Here is a 25,616-nt window from a genome sequence, read left to right on the forward strand (position 1 = left end):
AAGTACACTGTAGTTGAGCTCTAGTGGTTCGCCAGCATGTCGGCGGCGACGTCATTCCTCGCTAATTAAGACCTTTGTAGAGAGCTCAAGCGTCAACGCGACAACGCTGGCAAGGATAAACCGAAACGTTTCTAGAAATTTCAGACAGCAGTTGAAACAGTGGGCGCTTAATTTCACCGAACTGTCGGAACTCCTCTTCCTATCTCTATCTATCTATTTTTTTTTTCTTTTCTATCGCATGGAAATGTTTAGCGGCGCTGACGTCAGCGTTACGCCTTGAAGCCCATCGCCAACGACGTCGCCGTAGTTTACAGCTCGCATCCGGCCGCGTTAGCCACCGAAACTCCGGCCTGCTTTCACTTCTTTACTCATTTTCTTCCCCTTCACTTTTCAATGTCTCACTGCCTTTCTTTTATGTCTTTTCTACTGCTCGCAGCAGGTGTGTTGCAGTGCTCGTTAAAAGCTATTCCAGCGTACTCGTAAAGTAACGAATCAGCGGCGAGTCTTTGAAACGTTGGGGCTTTTCGTATCGCGTTTCTGCAGGAAACGAGTTCCTGACGAAACGGCTCTTGAGCGGCGTCCGTTTGCCAGCGTCGCTCGACGTCTTTGCACATCTCGGCACCCCTTTGACGAACTTGTTTGCTTCCCTCCTTATCGCGGGGCGGCTTCATTCAAAGAGGTTTAGGCAAGTACCTAACAACGGCCTCTAGATTCTCTTGCCGTGCTGTTGTTTTCTTTCGCGCATGTAGCGTCGCTGGATTCGAGCTACATTATTAGTCGTAATTGCTTCCGCGTTCGTTCGAAGCCCTTGTTATCTATCCGTGACGCTTACTGATGTTGCCCTCAGTTCCGCTAAGCTACTTGGTTCCTGCTCGCCGGCGATGCGCCGCGCGGCAATATCTAACAAGCGAGAGCATACGAGATTCGTAACGTGGCCGCCATAGCCTCCGTAAGCTTCAGCGTGCGCGTACCCGCCGTCCTTGCTCACTGGTTATGGTGTTGGGCTGTTGAGGCCGAGGTCGCGGGATCGAATCCCGGTCACGGCGACCGCATTTCGATGGGGGCGAAATGCGAAAACACCCATGTACTTAGATTTAGGTGCACGTTAAAGAACCCCAGGTGGTCGAAATTTCCGGAGTCCTCCACTACGGCGTGCCTCATAATCAGGATGTGGTTTTGGCACGTAAGACCCCATAATTTAATTTAATTTTTAGCTTCATCGTGCGTGGTGCAGGGGACGTATTATGGGACCATGGAGGAAAGAAAAAAAAAAAAACTTAGGAGGGAGCGTGTTTAGCGTCCACAAGCCAACCTCCTCCGAAGCCGCTCTTTCCTTGTTTCTCCTTTCCCGCTGGCTGTTCAGCGCGTTGCATGCTGGGATTTTTACCTTGTTTGGTTCTCGGTAGCCTTTAGTAGCGCCGGGCGTATTTCTATGCAGCCATGGCGAGCTAGGTGCATGGAGCTGCGTTGCGGATTGATTTCGATCGGTCGTTCGCCAGACGCTGCACACGTACTTATAGATCCTGCTGATTTGACGGGAATTTCCTGCCTTCATCTTCAAGAGCGGCACCAACGTCATCTGGAAGGGCGAATGCGCCCGAGACCTCGTACGCATGCTACGGTCGCTGCTTTTCTTTTTTTCTCTTTTCTCCAGTGGTGAGAAGCATGCTCGTTTCCTTTATGAATGCGCCCAATGCTTATGTTTGCAACCGAAATATTCGTTATGATGAACTTCAGCCAGCTGTTTTTGACTGGAAGCCCCCGTTTTTGTTGTGTTGCTCGTGTAAGAAACGAAACGTGTGCGGAAGTGCGTAGGCACGATCCAATTTCCAAAGCATCTGTTGGGCGCAGGTACGCCTGCTCGATACGCCGCATGAGAATGCTGAGGCAAACAGTGCACAAGACTACGCAATACCAGTCGCCAAAAAGCGCCGCACGTGACCGCGGAGGCACTTGCAAAACAATAGATCCAGAGCGGGCGAAAGCGACACGCGTGCGTGCACGGAGGAAAGAAAAAAAAAGAAGAAACGCGCTCCGAGGCCGGGCGTACAACGCACCGCTTGCCTATCACGTGCTCATGGTATAATTCCCTGCACGCTTCTATTACATTTCTTATGGCTAGTTGGTTCTTTATTCTATGACTACGCTTCAAGATTGTCACGCGACGCTGTCTCCTATTTTTTTCCCCCTCCATGTCTGGGACGTCCACTTTCGGCAGTACAACAGCCTTTGCGTGACGTAGTGCTCAACCAGCCAATCAGCTCATCCGGTTTTGCTCAACCGCGTCGCGTCGCGCCGAAAATACGTCTCAAGTGCGCTCCATGTGGTTGCCGCGGTGCGTTGCGTGGAACGCAGTTACGACGAATTTCCGAGAGGCAGCACGGAAACATGTGCGCGTTATGCGGAAACATGCGCCCGTTACGTAGGCGAATCCAGGTACATGTCGAATTCGTAAGGAGATCGTGCGAGTGCTTCACTGCATGTAACGAACGCTTGCGCGATGGGCTTCGCCGGCTTGCATGAGTCCCGTTTGCGTTCATTTTCCTCACCGTCGTGGGCCTCCTCTTGCCTGGCGCGATAACGTATTCCGCCAAGAGCGCGCGCTACCTTCCTACGGTCACGTGGTTGTTGTCTACATGTGCTTGGGACATTGACCTGCCTGCGGTGCGCTTCGTATTTCGCGGTGACATGCCGCGGGAGATAAGTGGAACGCTCTGGTAGCGTCTTTTGTTATTGTTGCTGTCGAGCTCGGGCAGTGCATGCATACCCGCACCGTGACTGCTCTGGCTGTCCTCGAAGGTCAGCAACCTTCGCGACTTGCGTTTCGATCCGGCTAAGTACGCTTATTTATGATCGCTGATGGTGCAATATCTTAGCACAACATGCTTCTGCGGTCATATTTCTCCGAGTCGTGTATATAAAGCGCGGTCTATCGTTGATTGGCGGCGGATAAAAACGACGTGCATCGGCTCGTAGGGTGATGACTGTATTTTGTGTCACTCTGCCGGTCTGTAAATGAGTACCCTACAGCAGTAATAAAGCCTCTGTTTTAGGCTCGCAGTACGTATCCAGTCGTGAACGGGGTCATCAGATAACGCCTCTCGTCCTGAATTCTGCTCTGATGCCACTAGTCAGGGATGTTTCGTCACCCGCCGAAATCGCTCGTAGCAGTTGCGGGTGCGCGTGTGAGCCCTCCGACGCGATTCTCAGCGAACCGGGTGTAGTATGAGCAACGTAGCTCGAGTCCGCGAGGTCAGTTTTCTTTTGGTGCAAACATCCGGACAGGATGTCATTCTCATTGTATAGTTACATGCAGTGCTACCGTAGCTGGAGGAAGTTCTGGCTCAGGCTGCGAGGGCGAATACCGTTAGCTAGCTTTAGAACAAGTGGAAGCACTCGAATTGCGTACATGGCTACCGTCGAATACGTAGACACCAGCGGCGGCACTGCGCAAGCGTGGAACCCACACTGCATTCGTACGCTAGCGTCCGCTAAATTTCGGTCAGTTACCTGAAAATGCCTGCCCAATTAAAATTCGTGGAGCGGAAATCACAGAACTTTTCGTTCGTAAAAATTGTTAGTCCGTGGCCGGCCGCCTTCTCCAGTACGCAATGGTTGCTACATGTTACAGCTGCAGCGCCTGATCTTACGAACCACTCAGAGGGCACAAAGTGATTTGTGAACGTGGTCTCCGAGGTGGAATGTGCTAAACGGGTATTTATAGTAAAGGTCGTTCGCCGTTGGCTGGTAGCTTTTGGTACACCAATGTGTCACCGTTGGCTGACGCCTGTCGCACAACCGCCCTGACGACGGAGCTGTGAAGACTCTGGGAAAGACATTGGGTAGCAGAAACTCGAGCTCGATGCATATTGAGAACCTCAAAAGGAGATCGTCGTCTCGGTAGCGGCTGAAAAATGCCCCGTGTGATGCGTATGCATAGTGGCTATGGCGCAGTGCACCGGGGAGACTGAAATATGACGACAGAGGCCCGTGCCGTTGCGTTTCCGGCCGGTGACGCCAAACTGCGGAAGTCCGCGGTTCGGGTTTCCACGGTGAGTGGCTCGGCAGCCTCGCGAGCGCGAGCTGCACCCAGCAATCGCTGTGCGCTCGCCGAACGCGCGTGCCGCACGCAAATTGTGGCTTGGGTCGCCTTGGCTTGCCGACGTCCATGAGGGGACGGCGTTCCGTGTTGTTGTGCAAGCTACTGCAGTCGCGTAGCGAGCCGGAGCTGTGGCCGTTCAACTTGCAGAGAGGAAACAGATTTCGGAAAGGAAAAGTTGACCGGTGAAACGTCGCAGCGAGACACGTGACGTTATAAAGGAGAGAAGGAGCATCGAGTGAGAGCAAAGGAGTATTGTCTCGACGTCTTTTAACTGCACGCAACTCCTAATGCCGCCCGGCGTTGCCCCCGCGCTTTCTAAAAACCTCCTGCCTTCTGTTCGTTATGCCCCCTCACACTTAAAGGGACACTAAAGGTTAATATTAAGTCAACGTGGATTGTCGAATTACCATCCCAGAAACCTCGAAACGCTTGTTTCGTGCGAAGAAGAGACTTATTTTAAGAGAAAATGAGTTCTGAAGCATCCGCGTACCTCCAGCGCTGTTCAAATCACTCGCCCTCCGATCGAGGAGTATTGACGTCATGGTCTCATAGTGACGTTGCGCCATCGGTGAGTAAAACGGCTCCCGCAGACGGCGCTACGGCTTTTCTGCACAAAACGCAAACGCGCGGCCAGAAACAGAGCCAAGACAGAGCCGACAGCAGCGCGAAATCGGAACTATGGTGGCTAGCGGAAGGGAAAGCGCACGACGATAATCTGGTTCTCTATTTTATGACGCCAACTTCCACGCTCGTTGCAATGGATGACCCTGACAACGACACATTAGCTCGCGGTGCTCGGCTCGAGTTCAGCGTTTTAAACACTGATGAACGTGACCTGCCGTTTAGGGCTCGCGCTGCCGGCGTCGTTGCGTACTACTACGACGACGGCCTGCTTTGAAAGGCACTTCACGCGACTTCAGTAAGTCGGCGTTCAACTCGTAATCCTCTGGACGAAAGTGCAGCGAACACACTACGTGATTTTTCGACTCTGCCAGCGCGCTGTGGCAGAGGTACGGCACTTAACCACTTCGAACGGAAAGGTTCACTCGTTGGCACACAGTGATATGTAACGTTGGATTCGCCGCTGCAACTGCCCTTGGCCAAGTTCCGCGGACCGTTCGCGCATCCCACGACGTCACATGGACGTGGCATTCTCGCTGCTTGTTCCAAATGCAAGTTTCGCGAGCCAGCAGGACCACCGCAGCACGACGCGTTAAAGAAACAACTGAAACTCCGAAGCGCGCGCGGCGCAAAGTCGAGCGAAAACGATACCTCTCGATCACCCATACTACTGAAGGGTAACGTCAAAATGTTATTTTTTCTTACAATCGAATAGAAGTAGACAAGTAGCATTTTCTTCCGTCGCATAATCTAATGAAATGATCTTTTTAATACGAGTAGTTGGTTACTAGTGACATAAATTATGATGATTAGTGCTTTCGTCATCAGGCTAGTACCGGAATGTCGCTGGGGGGTCTCAAATCGTGTCATGCATTTACCTATATTTCTCGGTTACTAAAGCTCTGTTCGCGATTATATTGATGCCTTAGACGTTCTAGAGCATTGCTTTATCACTTTAACTTGACTTTCTGGTAACCTTTAGTGTCCCTTTAAGACTTCGGCATGGTTAGTGCGTTAAACAGATGTATAGCAAACAGCTTAGTCGGCAGAGGACGCTATCTCGGTGGGTGAAACGTTGTTCGCGTATAGCTCTGTCCATGGCGCATATTGCTGTCCGAGAACAATGCGCTTTTCTCAGCTCGTTCGGGGCATCCGTGTTTTGTCCACGACACGCACCCTCACGCACAATTGGACAGCAAGAGCTGAGGCGCTTTCCTGGCAAACGACCTTGGAGATGCGGTTCGAGCTGCCGCCCAGCTTATTTCTTGTTTTCTAGCCGTAGCTTATTTTCCCGACGTGCCGCCATATTTTGTCGCTTTATTCTGTGCCGTGCTGCATGTACATTCGCTCCCGATGCTACTTGTACATATCTTTAGCTGCAGTAACCATGCCTACAGCTTCTTGCAGGTGCAGAGCTGATAAGCCGCACGAGTATGGATATAAGGTTTAAAGAATACCGTTTATATTATCTGACGCGTTGTATTCATTGCGCTGCGCTCTGACGCATTGGCTTTCTGCCTCCAACCGGCAGACCGCAAGGCTCTAAATCAGTTATCATGACGATGATCGTTGTGGTTTTCCCGGAGATTTACGCAGATGATTTATCGATCGATGCACCTTGCTCATGCATGCATTTGCCTCTATACGCATTACGCTTGTATTGTGCGCCTATTCGCATCACATAGTTTCACATCTAGCGATGTTTTTTTCGGCGATGCTTTTTTTTTTTTTTTTCGAGCATCTTTCGGCGCCGAGATCCCGTACATGAGGAGTTCGCATATTCCCCGTTTCACATGCACCGATCGCGGCGGCGGCGATATTTGCATTTCCGAGCACATAGTGCAAAACTGAATTTTTCGTTAGCTTATACTCTTTCATTGGATATAATAGTGCTAACGAAGTAAAACAAACGATAAACTATTTTTGTAAAGAAAAAAAAACTGTTTATTAATTTGCGTTATGCCCGCGCCGCGCGAGCAATTTCGGAGGGAAGGCCAGCACTTCTTAATATCGAAAAATCGGACGCACGAAGGGGCTGACGACAAATTTCATTCATCAGGTTTAACGTCCCAAAGCAACACTGAGAGAAACGCGCCGTAGTGAATGGCTCGTGAGTAACTTTGACCACATTGGATTCTTTAACGCGTGCCCAAATCTTAAGTACACGAGCGTTTTTTTTTTTTTTATGCGTATCTCACCCATCGAAATGCGGGCATCGCGGCTGGGATTCGAACCCGCGACTTCGTGTCGGCACATTTGCCACACCTGCTCAAATCGCAAGGAAAACAGCACCGTGTAAAACGGCCTTCACTCGCAACGTGACCGAACACGCGCGCTGCTATGCCGTGTCGTTTTGACTGCCTCAAGACCCGCTGCAAAGGGATCATGTGTCACGTCACGAGAGTGTAAAACGACGCGACGACAAGAATGGACGCACAATACGCGAAATACCACGCTATGTGGTCTTTCTGGGGATGCGTTTCGGGATTCAGCTGCCGTGACTGCTTTTCGACGTCACGCGAAGATGAGCACGAGAAAAAAAAAGGAACTCTCTATGGCATCATCCCCATTTGGTAGCGCCGGCTCAAAACAGACAATCAAAACAAACAGGAATCTCTCTCTCCTCTCTGGTTATTGGTGAATATATACTGCCACGCTAACCTCGTTCCTGTCCGCCTGCTTTGAACAACATCAACTATACAACAACTGGGACAGAGCACACTCGTTACTAAGCGACAAAGCGGATCAGTCTGTGTATGCAAACGAGCTTGCCTTTCGCATCTCCGTGTGTCACAGAGGGGAGCGGACAAGCTGTTCGCAGTGTGACTGCTCTCTCTCTCTCTCTCTCTCTCTCTCTGTGTGTGTGTGTGTGTGTGTGTGTGTGTGTGTGTGTGTGTGTGTGTGTGTGTGTGTGTGTGTGTGTGTGTGTGTGTGTGTGTGTGTGTGTGTGCGTGCGTGCGTGCGTGTGTGTGCGCGTGTGTGCGTGTGTGTGTCTTATGGAACAGTTCCACACTATTATTCATTTCAATCCTCCTCTGTGAAGTTGCTGAGCTCACACATTACACTTCCTTGTTTTTCGTTTTTCTTTCTTTTTTTTTCGGCGACGTTGATACGCGCGTGCTCGTTATTCCGCGTTTTTGGCTAAGCCCGAAGTTTCGCACTGATTCGCGGGAAGTGTATTTCGCGAAATGGACAAACGCATAATAGGGCAGCGGTAGCTTCTACAAAAAAAAATATAAATAATAATAAGCCTTTGTTTTTGTAACAATTGACCATTGCGGAGTTGCACATGGTGCGGACTACGCGGTCAGAAAATTGCGGTGTCTCTCTCCGCGCGCTCACCTGCAGAGACGCGTGCAGCTCGCCCCCGCTCGCGCGTCTCCACCGTTTTCGTCCTGGATGTCTGCGCAAGAAACAAAAGCACTGCGGCGTCCGTTGCCGCCGCTGCGGGAGCGTGCAACAGCAGCAGCGGCAGGTGTTCCTCTTACGCCAGCCGCGACTTGCGCGTCAGGCCAACGAGCTCGCCCAATTATACGAAGCGCGTCTCCTGTGCGGAGCGGAAAAAAAAAATTAAAAAAAAAAACGTCCGTTGACTTCGCCAGCGAACTGTGGCCGCTGGCTGAAATGCCTCGGCCCCGCTGTCCCCCTTGCGTGGCGTCGGCGGGGCTGAAACAGTAGTACGAGCGAGAAGCGCAGATGTTAAAAAATGCAGGCTTAGCTCCGTCCGCGGGAAAACGGCGAGACGTGAAATGGGCTAAACGAAAAATACACTTAGCATAACGGACTAGCGTCAGACTAGACGCGAGCATAGATAGATAGATAGATAGATAGATAGATAGATACTGCCATATATACTTAGATTTCACACACACACACACAAATATATATATATATATATATATATATATATATATATATATATATATATATATATATATATATATATATATATATATATATAGTGTTCTTGTCACCAGGGTGGTGACAAGCAAACTCGTGTGACCTGAATGTATATTGTATCGTCATGGGGTCTATCCATTCAACCTTCTCCGCCAATCCTCTAGCCTCCTCTTGCATTTCGTGGCCTTCTGCACATTAATCTCGGCGGCTTTTAAATCCCAGTGCTGCTCTGTGTTTGTCTCGTCAGCTTGTGTGTGAAGGGAATCACACTTTGTTGAATCACGTACCAGCAGTGCTGGTAATATTTTGTGAGTTCCTACTAATTGTGCAGAACGTATATCGCAACGCTCGACTATATTACCCTTATTTTGATGGCGTTAGTGTGTATGAGGAACAATATTCTGTGTCTCTTATTTTTCGGCGACTAGGAGTCGTGTTGAACAAGAACTATAGGTTTATAGCGCGTTATGATTTATAGAAGTCCGTACCCTGGGGGAGCCCGCAAGCCCAACGCTGGCCTGCGGGTCGTTTCGGGCTTTCGCAGGAGCCTTCTTGGCAAAGTCGGCAAATGAAACGACACAAAAGAGCACGCTTGCGTAACCTTGAACGTCGACTTACCACGAAGCGCTCGTGGCCTCCGCGGGGGGTTTTTAGAGCTCGCCCGAGGATGTTTGGGAAAGACGTGTCGTCGAGCGGGTTAAAAACGTGCGCCTCCACGGGTCGGAAATAACGCGCGCGTTGTAGTCACCCCCCCTCCCCCCACCCCATCCCCTCCATCCCTTCCTGCTTCACGTGTCCCCCGCGAGCAACTTTGGATGCGGCTGAGGAAACCAGTGCCTTGGCGCGTGCGCTTTTTGTTGCCACTTTCGCACCGGAGAAGAGACGCTGCTTTTTCGTTTCTTTTTTTTTTTTTTTTACAGCGCATTAGGTGTTTATGAGCGAGAACTATTTTTTTTTTTATGTTGCAGACCACAGCCGCCGTAGCCCCGAGTGGCGCTGGCTGCGGTTACACAATAGAGAGCCTACATGCGGACCGCGTATATAGGCTCCCTAATACATAATAATAATCAAGAAATCAGCAATAGGTGGACGGCTTACCGCGGTACTTCACGGGTACAGCGTCGCGCGCATAATGTAGTGACGTGGAACGGGTGGGTTCGGCTCCCACCCGTGGCATATTGTCTTTTCGTCCGCTTTCATTTGTTCTTTACTGTTTCTGCATGTCAACTCCAATTGGTTCCGCCCGTGTTGTATTCAGAGTCGTTATCGCCGTCTATTGGAGCACGTTGCACTGGTTTTCTCGGAAATAAAACCTAATCGTGTTTCGTACATGTGTATTTATTTACTTATTTATGCATCTACTCTAAGGGCCCGATGGCGTACATAAGGAAAAGGGGGAAGGGGCGGGAGAGGAGTTTACATATGTGAAATCAATACGAAAAGCTAAGTATGCAGAAACAAAGGGTATTGTCACGGTATGGTATATAAACGTATGTAACACTGAACGTAAATAAACCATTAAAACACAAAATGCACGAAGTAAATAGAGAAAACGCAACACTGAGCCAGCTAGTTATGCTGGACATTTATGTCTAAAAAAAAAAAAACGCAATGCGTGTGCACTATAAATAATGCAAGCTATATTCAGAAATACAGATAGCGACGCAAATCTAGGTATAATAAGACAGTCTATAACAGTAATATAATAAGTAGACGTTTACACCGCAGGATGACCTCTTTAATTTGTGAGTGAGCGCATCATAGTCGGTGATGCGGACAATGTCTCCTGGCACTTGGTTTCTGCACTCTAAAAACAGTTGCACCCTTTGGGATGTATATTTGCCACACAACGATAATCGTCATCTGTCTTGCCCGTATTTCCTTTCTTGAAAACGCTGCGCTCGTTACTTTCCTGTCGAGAATGCTCTGTCATGCAGATAACGCGCATGCCGTTCGTGACTTGGAAGTACCGGGCTCGCAGCGTCAAAGAAAGGAAATGCGGGCAAAACAGATGATGATTATCGTTGTGTGGCAAATATACACCCCAAAGGGTGCAACTGTTTTAGAGTATACAAAGTTACACCCTTTCGGGTGTATCTATGCCACACAACGATAATCGTCATCTGACTTGCTTGCGTTTCCTTTCTTGAAAACGCCGCGCCCGCTACTTTCCTGTCGGGAATGCTATGTCATGCTGATAACGCGCATGCCGTTCGTTACTGGAAAGTACCGGGCTCGCCGCGTTGAAGAAATGAAATGCGGGCAAGGCAGATGACGATTATCGTTGTTTGACAAAAGGGTGTAATTTTGCTTAAGAGTGTATGATTCCTACACTCTTAAAACGGTTGCACCCTTTGGGGTGTATATTTGTCCCACAACAATAATCGTCATCTGCCTTGCTTGCGTTTCCTTTCTTGAAAGCTCGGCGCTCGCTACTTTCCTGTCGAGAAGCTGCGTCACACTGATAACGCGCATGCCGCTCGTGACTGGGAAGTACCAGGCTCGCAGCGTTAAAGAAAGGAAACGCGGGCAAGACAGATGACGATTATTGTTGTGGGACAAATATACAACCCAAAGGGTGCAACTGTTTTTATAGTGTATGATGATCAAGGACGAGAGGGGAATACATTCTTAGGCAAAGTTACACCCTTTGACTTGCCCCTTCTGCCACACAACAATAATCGTTATCTGCCTTGATGCGTTTCCTTTCTTTAACGCTGCGAGCCCGGAACTTTCCAGTAACGAACGGCACGCGCGTTATCAGAAGGGGCACTCCAAAGGGTGTAAACTCTTCTATGCTGATAACGCGCGTGCCGTTCGTTACTGGAAAGTACTGGGCTCGCAGCGTTAAAGAAAGGAAACGCATCAAGGCAGATAATAATATTTGGGGTTTTACGTGCCAAAACCACTTTCTGATTATGAGGCACGCCGTAGTGGAGGACTCCGGAAATTTTGACCACCTGGGGTTCTTTAACGTGCACCTAAATCTAAGCACACGGGTGTTTTCGCATTTCGCCCCCATCGAAATGCGGCCGCCGTGGCCGGGATTCGATCCCGCGACCTCGCGCTCAGCAGCCCAACACCATAGCCACTGAGCAACCACGGCGGGTTCATCAAGGCAGATAACGATTATTGTTGTGTGGCAGAAGGGGCAAGCCAAAGGGTGTAACTTTGCCTAAGAGTGTATTTAATAACGGGCTATTTCGGTCAAAGGAAGGTTCTATTTTGACTTGATGATTCGGACGTGAAATGGGCATCTAAGTGCTGATAATTGGGAAGTGCTGTGATAGACATCGTGAAAAAGAGACAGAAGTGGTAGCATTATGCGCGATTGCAGAGAAAACTTCAGGGATGTTTTTATTGCAGTTATGCCAGACGTTCGAGGCTTCTTTTTTTTTTTTTTCTATGAGACGGGCATTTTTGTTTTGAAGAGATTCAATTTTATTTATTACGTACGCCTGGTTAAGGTTCCAGATTTGTGATGTATAATCAGGTTCTTGGGCGAACTAGTGTATATTAAGCTACAAGTTTATTTAATATTTGTTGTAAAACGGGCGAAATAGAAGTTGCGCTCAATGAATCCGGGCCTCTTACACGCGCTGCTAGTTACAGTAAACTCTTCAGTTGCAAGAACGTCGGTGTAACGAATATTTCGGAATAACGAACTTTTAGGAAATCCCCGGAAGTTTTTCTATGTATTCAGCGCGAAAGTATTTCGGTTAAACAAATTTCTGAATAGCGAATATTTCAGTTGAGCGAATTTGATCGGTGGACCCGGGCTTATTTATGAAATCAGTTCGACAAAGTTATGCGCTCTGCAACGCCGGGGTAGCCGATGCCCGCCGCCCCCAAATCGCCCCTCCAGCGGTGACTGTGTGCAGTGTGACAGTGAGCTGGTTACCTGTGCTGAACTGTCAGGACTGGAAATTGTTTACAGTGTTCTTCCCGAAGAAGAAGAGTGCGAGGAGGAAGATGCGATGGCAGAGGCAGGTTCGACTTGCGAATCGCTGAGCAAAGCACGAGAACTGCAGGGTATAAACGTCCGGATATAAACCATCAAATACCAAAGCTACTAAACATCGTTGAGCAAAAAATTGATCTTCATGCACCTCGTTTTAAGCAGTGTATAAAAAGCTTTCTCATACATGATCAAATTACTTATACATAGAATGCTATTGTACTACCATTCTTTTTATGTACTATATATGTATACTTTAATCTGTGCTGTAATGTAAATGCACAAACAAAAATTGAAGCATAAAATGTCTTTTCACATAGACGTTGCATAATGTACAAACTATCGTGTTTATTTGTATTTTCTACGTCGTACTTGCCCGTTCTTGTGTTATATTTGCTTTTTTTCGTACATTGAATTATCATGTAAGCCGAACACGCTCAGGAGCAAGAGCCCCTGTCAGGCCATATGGCCTTTCGTTCTTGTTTCCTCTTTCTGTAACAAAGAAAGAAATACAAACCTCAAACTTCCGTCTACTTCTGTCGCCCCCACGGCGCGCAGCATCGATTTATCGCTCCGTCACTTCATGTAGTAAGTAATGCATGTCGCTCCATTGCGCACTTGGCCCTTGCGCCACTAAACTATAGTGTGCTAGAATACTAGTACACTGTAACTAAACGCCACACATCATCATCATCATCATCATCATCGAGTCGCCCCTTTCGGTGCCAGCTGCGATCGACAGTCCGCTGGTAACATATGTGTGGAAAGTGAAAGCTCGGCGCGATGTTTCGACTTCGCTAATCAAAAGCGAGGGAAAGAAAGTGGTCGAAGGCAAGATATTAAAAGAAAGGCGCTGCGTAGTTGACCCGTGCGCTTCGGGTGGTGTTTTTGTTTTCCTTCGTTTCGCGTTTCGTCTCGCCCCCTTCGTCGCTTGACGGGAAGTGTCAAGCCGGGGGGTGGCGGAAGCGCGCGCTTCCGGCGGACGCGGGCGCTTGCGTTTCCGCGTGCGAACTGTCTGCGTAGCGCGCAGTAATTTTTTTTATGTATATATTTTTTTCCCCGCCGCGATCCACTTCGCGACGTTTCTCTTCTCTTCTCCGCATTCTACGGAGCACGGCGTCGCAACTTGGCGACTGCGCGTCAAGCGCACCGCGAACCCCTTCCTATCGGGTGCACACGAGTGCCCGCCGACCGACGGACACGATGAGACGGTGGCCCTCGATGCGATCCGTTTACGGTTCCACGCTGAGCCTGTTCGAGGACTCGTCCAAGTATCGCGTGAGTTTGAGCGACGTCGCGGCTTCGCTTCCGAGATGGCGCGTGCGCATGTCCGTCGCAAGACGTCTTCAGGTTTGTCTCGGGCGTCCCTGCGACCTTCGTCTATGCAATGGCTTCTCGCAAACCCAACGCCTGCTTGGTGTCTTGTGTCGCGCCGTCGCTGCTGCGCTGATGCATGAGTCAACTTTCTGGTGTACGAGTAGGTAGGGAGGGGAGGAGGGACGTAAATCAGTCGCTCCGTTTGGTTTATGTTCCAACGTACAAGGGTTTCTTGCTGGTTTAAGTGATACCACCCTGTTTGAGCTACTTCATTTAAGGGCAGGAACCAGACCAACGGATTTTCTGACAGTGGGATGGGGGATGTTTTGTATGAAGTGGCCCTGAAACTGTATAACACAGGCGTCGAAACCAAAGGCAAGGCAGTTATGTTAACTGTGTTAACCCTGCAAGTTAACTGTGGCCCTTTAACTCCCACCACTCATAATATGCCACAGTATGGTCTTCATGGACCTGTACTTTGTATACGTCCCATGTGAATTGTGTGTTACAAAACCGTTGAACAATGCCTGACTTATGTGAGCCACACATTCAAGCAAAGATATAGGCCTGGTATATCGTACTGATAGTGTTATTCATATATGAATATGATATATGCTTCCTCTTCCCTCGACACCCAAGCAAAAATCAGCATGTATTCTAAATATACGCTGAGGTATTGTAAATAAATAAATATATATATAATATATTCGCGGCCTGCCTGCCTTAAGTGAACGAAAGCTTGTTTCCCTTTTTAGCAGCCCTGTTAATTTACATGAATATAACAGTGCATTGCATATAACATTGCATCGCAGTTCCCGCACATCGCACACATCTAAACGGCAGTAATGTGCTAGGAAGTGAATGCAGGACTGACCAATGGTAGCTGTGATGTTCAGAGGATGTTTTGCCAAGCAATATGCATTCACTGAATGGTGGCAGGTTGGGCCAGTTGGTAGTTCATATACAGTGAAATTTGTTTTGAAGGTGTATAGCATGAACCAGTAAAGCAGGACAACAAAGTGGAAAGGCCAGACAGCTTTGGGGTCGGCAGAGAAATGCTCGAAATGCACACGATAATGTACAGGCACCGACAAAAGTGGTATACTCCATGCAGCGGGAGCCGGAGCAGCGGCACACTGCATCGCGACGCCATCTACATTGACACGAGTCAAGCGACATGCCTGCAGATAATAAAGGGCACCCATTGGCTGTCTCGATACCAGATGCTGCCTGTAGATGGCGTTGCGGTGCAGTTTGCCGTTGCTCCGGCTCTCGCTGCGTGGAGTATACCTCTTTTGTCGGCGCCTGTACATCAACAAGGGCTTGTAAGCTAAGGCATCACACCTCTTTAGAAACGTGCTTGTGTGCATTACTATTTGTGCTTGGTATTTTCCTTTGCAAAAAAATGCAGTGAACAAAAGTAAACAAGGGCTCGCCAAGAATGTTTGTTGTTCTGGTTCTTGTGGTTTCTTTTGAAAGTTTAATTCCTTCCAGTAAGGACCTGTATAAATTCGTCACATAACTTGCAAACAGCTTTCTTTTTCATTATATGTTCCTGTCAATGAATTCGGTTGTTTAAACAAACATTTGTGACCTAAAGGCGACTGTTGCCTGTGTTACTCATTTGTAAAAGTTAAAAGGAAAATGTTGAACTTTGGGCCACCAAATGAAAACCTTGATATCGCCCCAATTTTTCTCTTTAAAGATAACACCGATATTTCCAGAAATTCAAACATATGAAAGACAAAAACGAGAAATTCCACTTTTAATATGTGCACTGGTGATACTGTCGAATGTCAAAGGCATGCAGATTCTGAGGCCTAGAAAACATGAATTTACTTTATGTGCACATTAAAGCAGCAGTTTATCAATTGCGCGCAAGGGCATGGTCAGCATCATTGAATAGCTTTACTAGGCAACACGAATTTTCTTGATGGGAACCACGTCAAAGAAAATCACAACTGCTTATTTGAACTGTACTTTGTTCAATCCCCCTACAGTTGCACTTGGCTTTTATGGCTCACCATTGGCTTTTAATTGCTTACAGATGGGAATGTGACAGTAGTGTAGTTACAGCCATAGGAAGGAAAGGGACACTGTGAAGCCAAACAAATTTAGGGAAAAATAATTATGTTTTTTGAAATAGTGAAATCATAAGGAAAAAACAATTAATGGGGTTAGACCAGTCAGTTCCAAATACTTATGCAATCGGATCTCTTGTATGTACATTTTGGTTCTGTTGTGTCGTGCCTAGATGGGTCATCCTTGCTTTTCCATGTGACATCATAAAGCAATATGTCAACGTGTCTCACTTGCTGTTGCATTTCTTCTTTTTCTCCCCGCAGATGAGCGATGGGCGGCGAAGTCAAGTGGTCCTCCTGGATGAGCGTCGCCTCGACATTCTCATTCAGGTGCCATGCGCATGCCATGCATGCCATTCTCCTTAAAAGCAAAGCTTTATTTGCCTCTTCTCTAGGGCATCGCATTTTTTCCTCCTTATGTGTCACTCGGTATGTGCCACTGGGTATGTGTTCATTCTTGGCCAACCACCCCGAATGTGTACCACTGTGACACTGGGCGCATAGAAACTCTAAATGTATTTACGTACGTGTTGCACTTCTGTCTGTCTTGACACATATTTCCAGGTGTGTTGTGCTTCTTACTCGTGTCATACTTTGTTGATGCCTCTCATTGACATCCTTTCCCTAGACATGCATCATGCATCACCTTCGTCCTCGTTATGCAGACGGCTAACAGCTACAGGCAATGAGGCTGTGCTGGTGTCATCCGCTTCTGCTATTGCTAACTCAGACAAGCTTGGCACCATTTAGATTCTTACGTAACAATGGAACTTGGGAGAGGGGGGGGGGGGGGGGGGTATGTTTATTGTTGCTCAGCTGCGCTGGAATGAATATGGCCGAGCCATCTGCAGTTGGTGCACCAGTTCGTGCTTTCATTTTCTTTATCTGTCATTAGCAAAATAATGTGCCTGTATATTTTTCTGACAAGTGACCGTGACATGTGGTAGCAAATTGTAAAATAGCCACAACTACAACTGAGTGTCAGGTGAATTGCATTTGGGAAAACAGTAAATGTGACGTTAAAAAAACTATTGAAATTAGATGTGTACATTCTTCTTTTTTTCTTGCTTGGTTTCTGAATTGGTTTCTAATAAAGCTGAGCTTATGAGTTTTTTTTATATTGGCCACTAACTGTAGAAAATCTCTACTACAAAAGAAACAATTGATTGTACCATAATTAAAAGTTAATAAAGTTTGAATTATAACTGGGACATGCTGCATCCGGCTGTCATTTGAGTATATACAGCATTCTTATTTGCAATCTTCTTTTTTTTTTCTTTTTGTTGTCTCAGTTCTTTTTGATAGTGCACAGATAATTTTTATTGTAACAAAAGTAATATATTGCAGTAGTAGAGACTAGGTGGAAGCTAAATAATGTTGTTACTCAAAGTGCATTAAGAAACTGACAACAGGTGTTCTTATCTATGTTTATATCACACCATTTTGTTTTGCCTGTTAGCCAACAGAAAGTATGAGCTGGCAGTTGTCTTACGGACCATTTATAAGAGCCTATGTCTTTTATGCCTATAGTACTCTTAAGATGTTTCTCTTTTGACATTGGTGAATGGGGTACAAAGTCCATTTCAGTTTCAAGTTGGTGGTGTTTTCAACCACATTCTACATAGGTTTCTTTTCATGATTATGTAGCCACATTTTTGGCTGTGTTTGTTGATGATGGGGAGAAAGATGTCCAGGGGCCCAGGCACACCTTTACTTTGCCTCAGCTTTCTTAAGAATTAACTGAAGATGCTCCTCCTCTTGACCTTGTCATAGCATCATTTTGTGTTGGTACTTTCATGTTAATTTTTACTTTCTGCCCGCAGCCAAGGCTGTATGCCTGCGACCTCCTTGATATGGTGGCCTCCCACTTCAACCTCAAGGAGAAGGAGTACTTTGGCCTGGCATTTCTCGATGAAACGTTAGTAGTTGCAAGTTGTCTGAATTAGTTTTTTTACCATTGTGTACAGTTGTGGACAAATGAAATGTGAACACAGCAACTCACACAGAAGCATATAACACGGAATATGTTTTTAGAAATTTGTTCATTTGTTGTTGGCTAAGAATGGCATATGACACGTTAAAGTTCCAGTCAAATGCACTTTAGTATCTGGTATCTAAAACACCGTCCTTGGATTCTTCTGTCTTCTGTTATCACATGTTGGTTTTATGTGCCCACAATATACGTATGAGGGGTGCTCCTCTTTAAGTTTTCCTGAATTGGAACAAACTGCCTGTTGCAGTTGACATAATGCTAATCCTTGAGCTGGATTATTCAGAGAGGCAGGCATTACTTGCACGAGAGATTGAAACACATGTTCAACTAATTAACAAGAACCCACGAATTAGCTTCTGAATTAATTAAATGGAGGAGAGCAGCAATTATAGTAATGTCAGGGTCAACAGAAATTTACATTGGGCAATAGTGCTTGTGTAATCTGCATAGACCATAATCCTAGCACTTGCAGGATCTCTCTTTCTACAGCGTGAGCTGTTATGGGATCATTCCAACAGCCATTTCGAGTGGCGATAGTGTCCGCCGCCATTGTCTGGTGTCCGTAGCAGCTATCACCGGGAATGAGAAAGAAAGAGACCCAGTTACAGCCGGGATCGAACCTGGACCTGCTGTGTGGGAGTCTGATACTCTACCACTGAACCACACCAGTGCTTGCTAGCATGCAGCAGAAAAATGACCTATAAACGCGTCCTAGCGCATGAGGAGACTCGCAGTGTGACTTGTGCACTGCGTATTGTCGATACGTGCATGTCTTGCATTGCACTTGTATATTATTACACCAGGTAGAACACCATGTAGCAGATGCACATGTAGCGACACAAGGCAGTCAAAGAAAGTTTGAAGAAGAAAAAGAAGTTTAAAGAGATGTTTACAAGAATGCTAGAAAAAATATGCGTTATGTACCTGACTAAATCCAGCTGGCTAGGTGACTATGCAACCACCGCATTTCAAGGGGGATGCCAATAAATTGTCATCATTGTTAGCATTTTATCGTACCATTTGCCTTGCAATGCGAGTCTCGTGCTGCGTAGTGTCTATATGTGCGCCCTTTGCATTGCAGTTGCATATTATTACACCAGGTGGCCCGCCGTGTAACAGTTGCATAGGTAGCAGTGCAAGGTAGACAGAGAAGTCTTGAGGAAAGAAAAGAAGATTGTGGAGGACAAGCCACAGCTCGCCGTCTGTGCCGGGCGGACAGTTCACATTGTTCTTGTGAAAATGCCATGAAGACCTGTAGTGCATGGTGCTGAAAATGGAGCTCCTAAGTAGCTGCTCTCCAGGTTACACTGTAACTGTGCTACGTGTGCCATGCAGGCCTGTGACTTTTTGTTGTTTATGAGGTGGTCCTTGTGTTTCAGGGGCCATTACCATTGGCTGCAGCTCGACAAGCGGGTTCTTGAGCATGACCTGCCCAAGAAGTCATCTCAGGGTTCCTTGGTGCTCTACTTTCTGGTCAAGTAAGCATGAGCATTGATGTCGGTCATTTCTTCAATGGCCTAAACTTGCCAGTTTAATGTAGTGTCGCCTTGGCATATTATGGTGAATAGCGCAAGCACGAAAGTTGTGACTGCCTTCTAAGGCCATGCTCTAGTGAACTTTCACATCCAATCCATAGTGTAGTAGCCAATTTTGTGAATCTGACAACTGTCGTGCGTCTATTTTGTGACAGACCTGCAGCTGTCAGACATCTGTCAGACGGGCAAATTTTGTGTTCCTTTTAACGGGAGTCATGCGCAAGTGTCACTCGAAAAGGGTAGTGACACCGTAGAACAATATTCTTGCACGAGTAATATTTCAGCTGCTCTTCTTTTAATCAAGAACAACAACTGTCATTGCTCAATTTTAGTGGCCACTGTTAATCGTGTCTTTACCTTTCTTGAAGAATATTAGAAAATTGCTCAGGTTTGCAACAGTGTATATGATATGTTGCCGTGAAGATGTGCTTTTCACAATAAAAGAACAGCATTAATTTCTGTATTCCAAATATCAATGATAATTTCAGGTGCGTTTTGTAATAGCCAATCATTAATGCCATCACTCCTGAATGACACTGTTTCGCAGTTTTTGCTGTCTAGCTGCAGGGCATCAAGTCCAAGGCACTCCAAGAAGCAAAGTGCGCTCACTCCAAAGTGATGCTAAACTATGTCAGTTGGATTGGAGTATTAGTTAGTTATCTATGTTTTGAAAGTTTCATGTGAAACCATGTTTCAAAGAAGTATGGCTTCTCAATTAGGTAGTTGTCATGCATTGAGAGATTCTGTGCTGTGGTTCATAATCTCTGGGTGCTAGTACTTATAAAGAAAAGGCCAGTTTTATTTGTACTCTGTTAGAATACTACTGCGATTTGAACTGTGAAAAAAGAAAAATCTCCATTTTATGTTTTCATGTTCTAGGTACTATGTGGAAAGCATTTCCTTGCTGAAAGATAGCGCCACTGTAGAAGCATTTTATCTTCAGTGCAAATCGCTCATTGCCAAGGCAAGTTCAATAACATAGGCTTTCTTTAATCACTAGTTTTCAGCCTAGTGCAAGCCCTAAGTTGTGTCTTTCTTATCAGGGTGCATTGGAAGCGGATTCCGAAACAGTGTTTCAGCTTGCTGCTCTAGTCCTTCAAGCAACATATGGGAACTATGTTGAGTAAGTACTTATGGTTGCTCCCCCCCCCCTTTTTCTAATTTTAATGCTTACTACAATTTTAATGTCTGTTTTGACAAAGAACTTAGCGCTTTCCTTTCCCTCCTTTGTTTTTGTCTTACATTGAGTTTTCTGGTAGTGTGAAGTGAAACTTGTGACCTGAGCTTGGTTAGATCGGCGCAACCCTAATATTGTTACCCTGTGCATGCCAATGTTGCAGTGATCAAACCACAAAAACGCATCTCAAGAAGCTTCCTGTTCTTCCTACCAGTGCACTTAAAGCACACCCGTCCATCTCCTACTGGTAAGATTCCAAGCAGAACTGTTTTGCACGCATGAAAGTAGATTGGTCTGCAATCTGCACATTATTTATAACTGTTTGGTAGGTAATGTTGCACTGCTGTTTCATGTTTTTTTTTTTCTGTTTCTTGCCTTTCAGTGAAGGCAAAGTCATCGAACATTATCAGGAACTGGCAGGACGCTCAAGGGGTTCAGCCATTATTGCGTGAGTTACTTTTACAGTGATACCCTATGGGGCATTCCATATAGCGAACATGAGCACATATAAGTGCTCAAAAGGGGCTTCTGTTCACCAGTGAAATTTCCCATTAGGTGTGTAGTCCGTGCTGTTAAAGATGAACTGCAAAAAAAATTTCGTCCATGTAGTAAGCCAAGCTTGAAATGCAAGTGGATGCAAGGTGAAAAGCTAGGAAAATGGACATTTTTGATATCAAAACTTATGAAAGTACCACCATTACTACTTGTTGGGGATGAGAGATCCGAGAATTTTGAGAGACAGCATGGCGTCTGGGCATGACCTCCGTGCTCTGGTAGTGCTAGTGGCGCGATGAAAATTTCAGAGGCCATATTATGGCATGTCTATCATCTTCTAATCACCAAGCACCCATGTCTTCTGCTACAGGGCTATTTAAAGGCTGTTAAAAAATGCCAATAACCAGCATTGTAGCTTTGCCAAGGTTGCTTTGTTAGTACTATATGCTACTCATTTATAACCAATTTAGCCAAACTAAAATTTTGTTGTGGTTGTCCTTTAAGGAAGACTGCATTTGATGCTTCCAGGAAGGGAGATACTGAACTCTGCAGGCAAGCATCTATTTAATGGATATTGCTGTGGAGGTGAATTAAATTATTCGTTGTTGCAGAAATTGTTAGCATGGTTTGTTGATGGGGATATCCACCATAATCTTAGTACATGTTAATATTTAAATCATTAAGCTAAACTGTTACATCGTTTACACACATTCTGCGCTGTAGAAATAATTTAAATTGATGTTGCATAATGCGTAGTCCACATGTCATAACATCATAAAATTTCGAAAGCAAGTTTTCTTCGCAGTGCTACATGCTGCTATGCATATTTGGGAAGACAAAAAAAAACAAAGAAACCTGCAGGGAGGGAGTCCTTGTCACGAACAATAAAATTTTCACTAGGCTGCTTCAGGTATTTGGCTACATTCGAAATTTTTGTATACTAGCCTCCTGGACTTGGTGCTTGTGAACTTCTGTAAACTAAAAGAGATTCTTGTAAAAGTTAGGTTGCCTAGAAATCTCCTAACTTTAGTTTATTTCTGAGCGTTAGTGTGGTTACTAATTGTGAGTTGCTTTCCAGATACATGAACCTTGTAGAAAACCTGCCGACATATGGTATTCATTTTTATGAAGTTAAAGTAAGTTTTGCAACTTCTCACTCTTTATGGCTGTTGGCTTTTGGAAGCGGCTACTCATGGCAACCCCTGTTTCCCATTTGTGGCATAGGACAAAGGAGGCATTCCTTGGTGGGTTGGTCTCAGCTATAAAGGGGTCAGTCAATATGACTATAATGACAAGAAGACACCAAGAAGGGTAAGTTGTAGCAGTAGTATTGCAAATTTTGATTTCTAAAATGTTATTTATTTATTTATTTATCTTTTTATTATTTTTTTATTTTTGCAGTGCCTTCGGCATTTCTTTGTGCCTGTGTTTGCTGGTTTCTATACACCTGCACTTTCATTTTCTTTTTCACAGTTCTTTCAGTGGAAACTTCTGGAGAACCTTTATTTTCGGGACAAAAAATTCTCAATAGAAGTTCACAACCCGAGAAGGTATGTGCTGGTCCTGGGTACTTTGCTGTGGAAAAATTTCGTGCCGACAGAATCATTGCAAATTTTTTTTAGTTTCCTTTAATGTCACTGATGTGTGCCGTTGAGAGAGATAGATAAACTTTTTTTAACAAATGGCTCTTTGTCCGAGCTGCTGGCGCTGGCACCGCGGTGTCATGTGCTGCTTTGAAGATTTATGTGCCCTTACAAAATGGATGTGTTACGGGTAGTGGGGATGCACTTATTTTCACCACAACATTCCAAGCTTATTCCTTGAATCAAGCAACCTTGTGTAGCTGTTGCAGTTTCCTTCTGGATGACAAGTCACTGTTGTTTAAAAGACCATGGTTGAAAGGATGGTTTGGCTCATCGCCTATTCCTGTACGCTTGCAGGAGTACGTTGTTGTGCAAGGTCTTTCGAGTGGGCTGGCAAACTGCCCTATTTGGCTGACCATCTGCCCCATATTTTTGACCCCTTCTATTTTCCTTGTAGAGTGGTCCATGCCCTGAGCAGTTTCAATGTGTACGAGGATGTGATAGAGGCACCCCCTGAAGGGTTCGATCCCCTGGCTGATGCCATTAGCGATTCCACAACCCAGTAAGTGCTCTCGTCCCTCTGTTACCTCGCTTTGACTTCCCTAATCTCCCCTTTTGTGGCAGGAGGTGGATGGAAGGGTTCCTCTTCTGTGTCAGGCAGCGCACTATTAACCCTTTGAGTTTCGAGTGCTTGGAAGCTTCAGTGTACTGCACTCCCGTAGTTACCATTTTCGTCTCTTTTGTGGGAGGAGTAAAGTGGGAGGATTTGTTTGGGTGCATGTGCCAGCGGAATTGCCATTTGAGAGCTGGGCCTGTGAGGAGTTTCTGTGTGCCACTTGCCAATCTGTTCTTTCTTTTTTTTTTTTTTCTGTGCTTCGAATGCAAATTTTGCAGTAGTAACAAGTGACCGAGCTTGGTGCACGATTGGCAGGCTTATTTATGATATCATGCTTTACTCCGCCTAACAAATTACTTTCCTGAAAGTTTACTTGAATTCATTCACCTTAAAGCTTTCACCAGTGCCTCAAGTTCTTCTCTCTTCATTGAACATTCTTCTTGCGTGATGGTATGTGAGGAAGTGGAAGGCCTACAGCAAAATCTCATGACTTTTTCACACTTTTTCAGTTTCACGAATTCATTTCCACTATCACCCTTAATGAAGTTCATTAAGAATTACTGAATTTCAGCATTACTCAAGAGCCACATTTGCATCCTGCACTTGTGCATATCAGATGGTCAAGCATTTGAATAGCAGAAGTTGTAGAAAAGAGCCAACAATAAAACGCATCACTTGTCATCTGTGCATGGAAGCACCAAATAGCTGGAACCCCTTGTTATATGGTGAGGCAGCTTGAGGGTTCTTTCTTCTTGAAACTGGCTGACATTGTGAACTAGCAGGGGTCGGTGCAAAGTGAATACTCAAGGACTGCAATAAGGCGTACATAAGGGCTTGTTTCGATCAACAGTATTGTTACCGACACTCACATAGTTAAGGTACTCCTATTTTAATTCTTCTTGCCCTCTTATCCTAGTTTTTCTCCTCTACTACCTCTTTGTATGTTTTTCAATCTCCCTATTAACTCGCCACTTTTTTGCTCAATATAAGTTTAATGATTTAAGCAGTTTGCTGGTTTGTGGAGCATGTAATTTGCTACTTCAGTGACTAATTTATATCTTGGAAGTGGATTCGCGCTGCAGAATTAGTTCAGTTATTCAAGAATAGAGCCAATTTGGCTGCCTGCAGACAAGGCGTTTACCACACAATGCAGACATGTCTAATTAGCCTTAGACATGAATGACCTTATAATAGGACATCGAAAGGTGGCCAGTTATGTTATATTGCTGTACATTGTTTTTTAAATCTGTGGCATTATAAAATGTTCTAGCCTGAGGGGTCAGGTTTCACGCCAAGCACCTGGCAACAAGGGGTAAGAAATAAACACAAAATGTGTAATTTACTGTCAGTGCGTGAGAATTTAGTTTTGCAAACTTCACGTGTGTGCACATCCTCGTCACATTACGGTGCATTATAGTAAGAAAAGAATGGAAAGTAGATTTTTTTCTTTACCACAGAAACCCAGTAATCACATGTGTAACTGAACATTTCCTTGCCTACCCATTTTGTTTACTTATAACATTGTCCTGTTTCATTTTGCTAATGTTATATCTTGCGGTTGTAGTCCACTGTGAAACAAAAAGCACTAGATAGTTTTCTTATTCATATGAAAGTGTATCTAGCCGTTGTCAGGCACATCATCGAGGTCATGACCTGGAAGTTTGCAGAACAAATAGTCTTGCCTGGCAGTGATGTTTTTGTTTCTTTAACAATAAGGAACAGAAGTGTTCTTCTCCTGATACTGTGAATGTAACATCCAGTGACCTCTGCCAGGCTTTGCACATATGAGCTGCCTTATTGGTCAGTTCGTCCTGCTTAAATTCCTGTAAAACAAGACCATTACAATTGTACCTAAGTAAATAAATACTGGACACTTTTTTTCCTACAGCATTGGTGTCTTGTGTTTGTTTTTATTTTCTGTTATTTTCCAGAGTGTCTGTAAGCAGGAGAACTTTTGGGCCTGGAAATGTGACGGTGGTTGTTTGGTTTGCGGCTACGCCTGCCCTGACCAAGAGCATTTGGTCAATGGCCATAGCCCAGCATCAGTTCTACTTGGACAACAACGTTGGCAAGGTAAAGATGCATGACTTTGCTTGTAATTCAAACTTAGTGAATGTGTAACTATGTTGAGTTTTCAAGCATTTTTCCAATTATATCCATCCTGCCAAGCATATTGCACTGCCAAGTTCACAGCTTAAAATTGCTTGAGAAATTTATTCAGCTTCTTTCAGCACTTCT

The 25,616-nt window shown here is 45.6% G+C and overlaps 1 protein-coding gene across 7 annotated transcripts in view; it reads left to right on the forward strand.

Annotated features, from left to right (window-relative positions):
* LOC142585592 (uncharacterized) overlaps positions 1 to 25,616 on the forward strand; it is an 88,353-nt gene that overhangs the window by 51,195 nt on the left and 11,542 nt on the right. For 4 of the 7 annotated variants that reach the window (XM_075696478.1, XM_075696474.1, XM_075696476.1 and 1 more), the window contains exons 2-13: positions 16,244 to 16,309; positions 17,803 to 17,897; positions 19,352 to 19,450; positions 20,387 to 20,471; positions 20,551 to 20,630; positions 20,848 to 20,931; positions 21,067 to 21,132; positions 22,258 to 22,315; positions 22,404 to 22,490; positions 22,653 to 22,729; positions 23,220 to 23,324; positions 25,310 to 25,451. In XM_075696478.1, the coding sequence (XP_075552593.1) occupies positions 16,244 to 16,309; positions 17,803 to 17,897; positions 19,352 to 19,450; positions 20,387 to 20,471; positions 20,551 to 20,630; positions 20,848 to 20,931; positions 21,067 to 21,132; positions 22,258 to 22,315; positions 22,404 to 22,490; positions 22,653 to 22,729; positions 23,220 to 23,324; positions 25,310 to 25,451 (1,044 nt within the window). Of the gene's footprint in view, positions 1 to 13,674; positions 13,932 to 16,243; positions 16,310 to 17,802; positions 17,898 to 19,351; positions 19,451 to 20,386; positions 20,472 to 20,550; positions 20,631 to 20,847; positions 20,932 to 21,066; positions 21,133 to 22,257; positions 22,316 to 22,403; positions 22,491 to 22,652; positions 22,730 to 23,219; positions 23,325 to 25,309; positions 25,452 to 25,616 lie in introns of those variants that run through there. The other 3 variants (XM_075696471.1, XM_075696472.1, XM_075696473.1) reach the window with 3 other exon arrangements.

Source organism: Dermacentor variabilis, chromosome 6 (genome assembly GCF_050947875.1).
Source record: "Dermacentor variabilis isolate Ectoservices chromosome 6, ASM5094787v1, whole genome shotgun sequence".
Lineage (NCBI taxonomy): Eukaryota > Metazoa > Arthropoda > Arachnida > Ixodida > Ixodidae > Dermacentor > Dermacentor variabilis.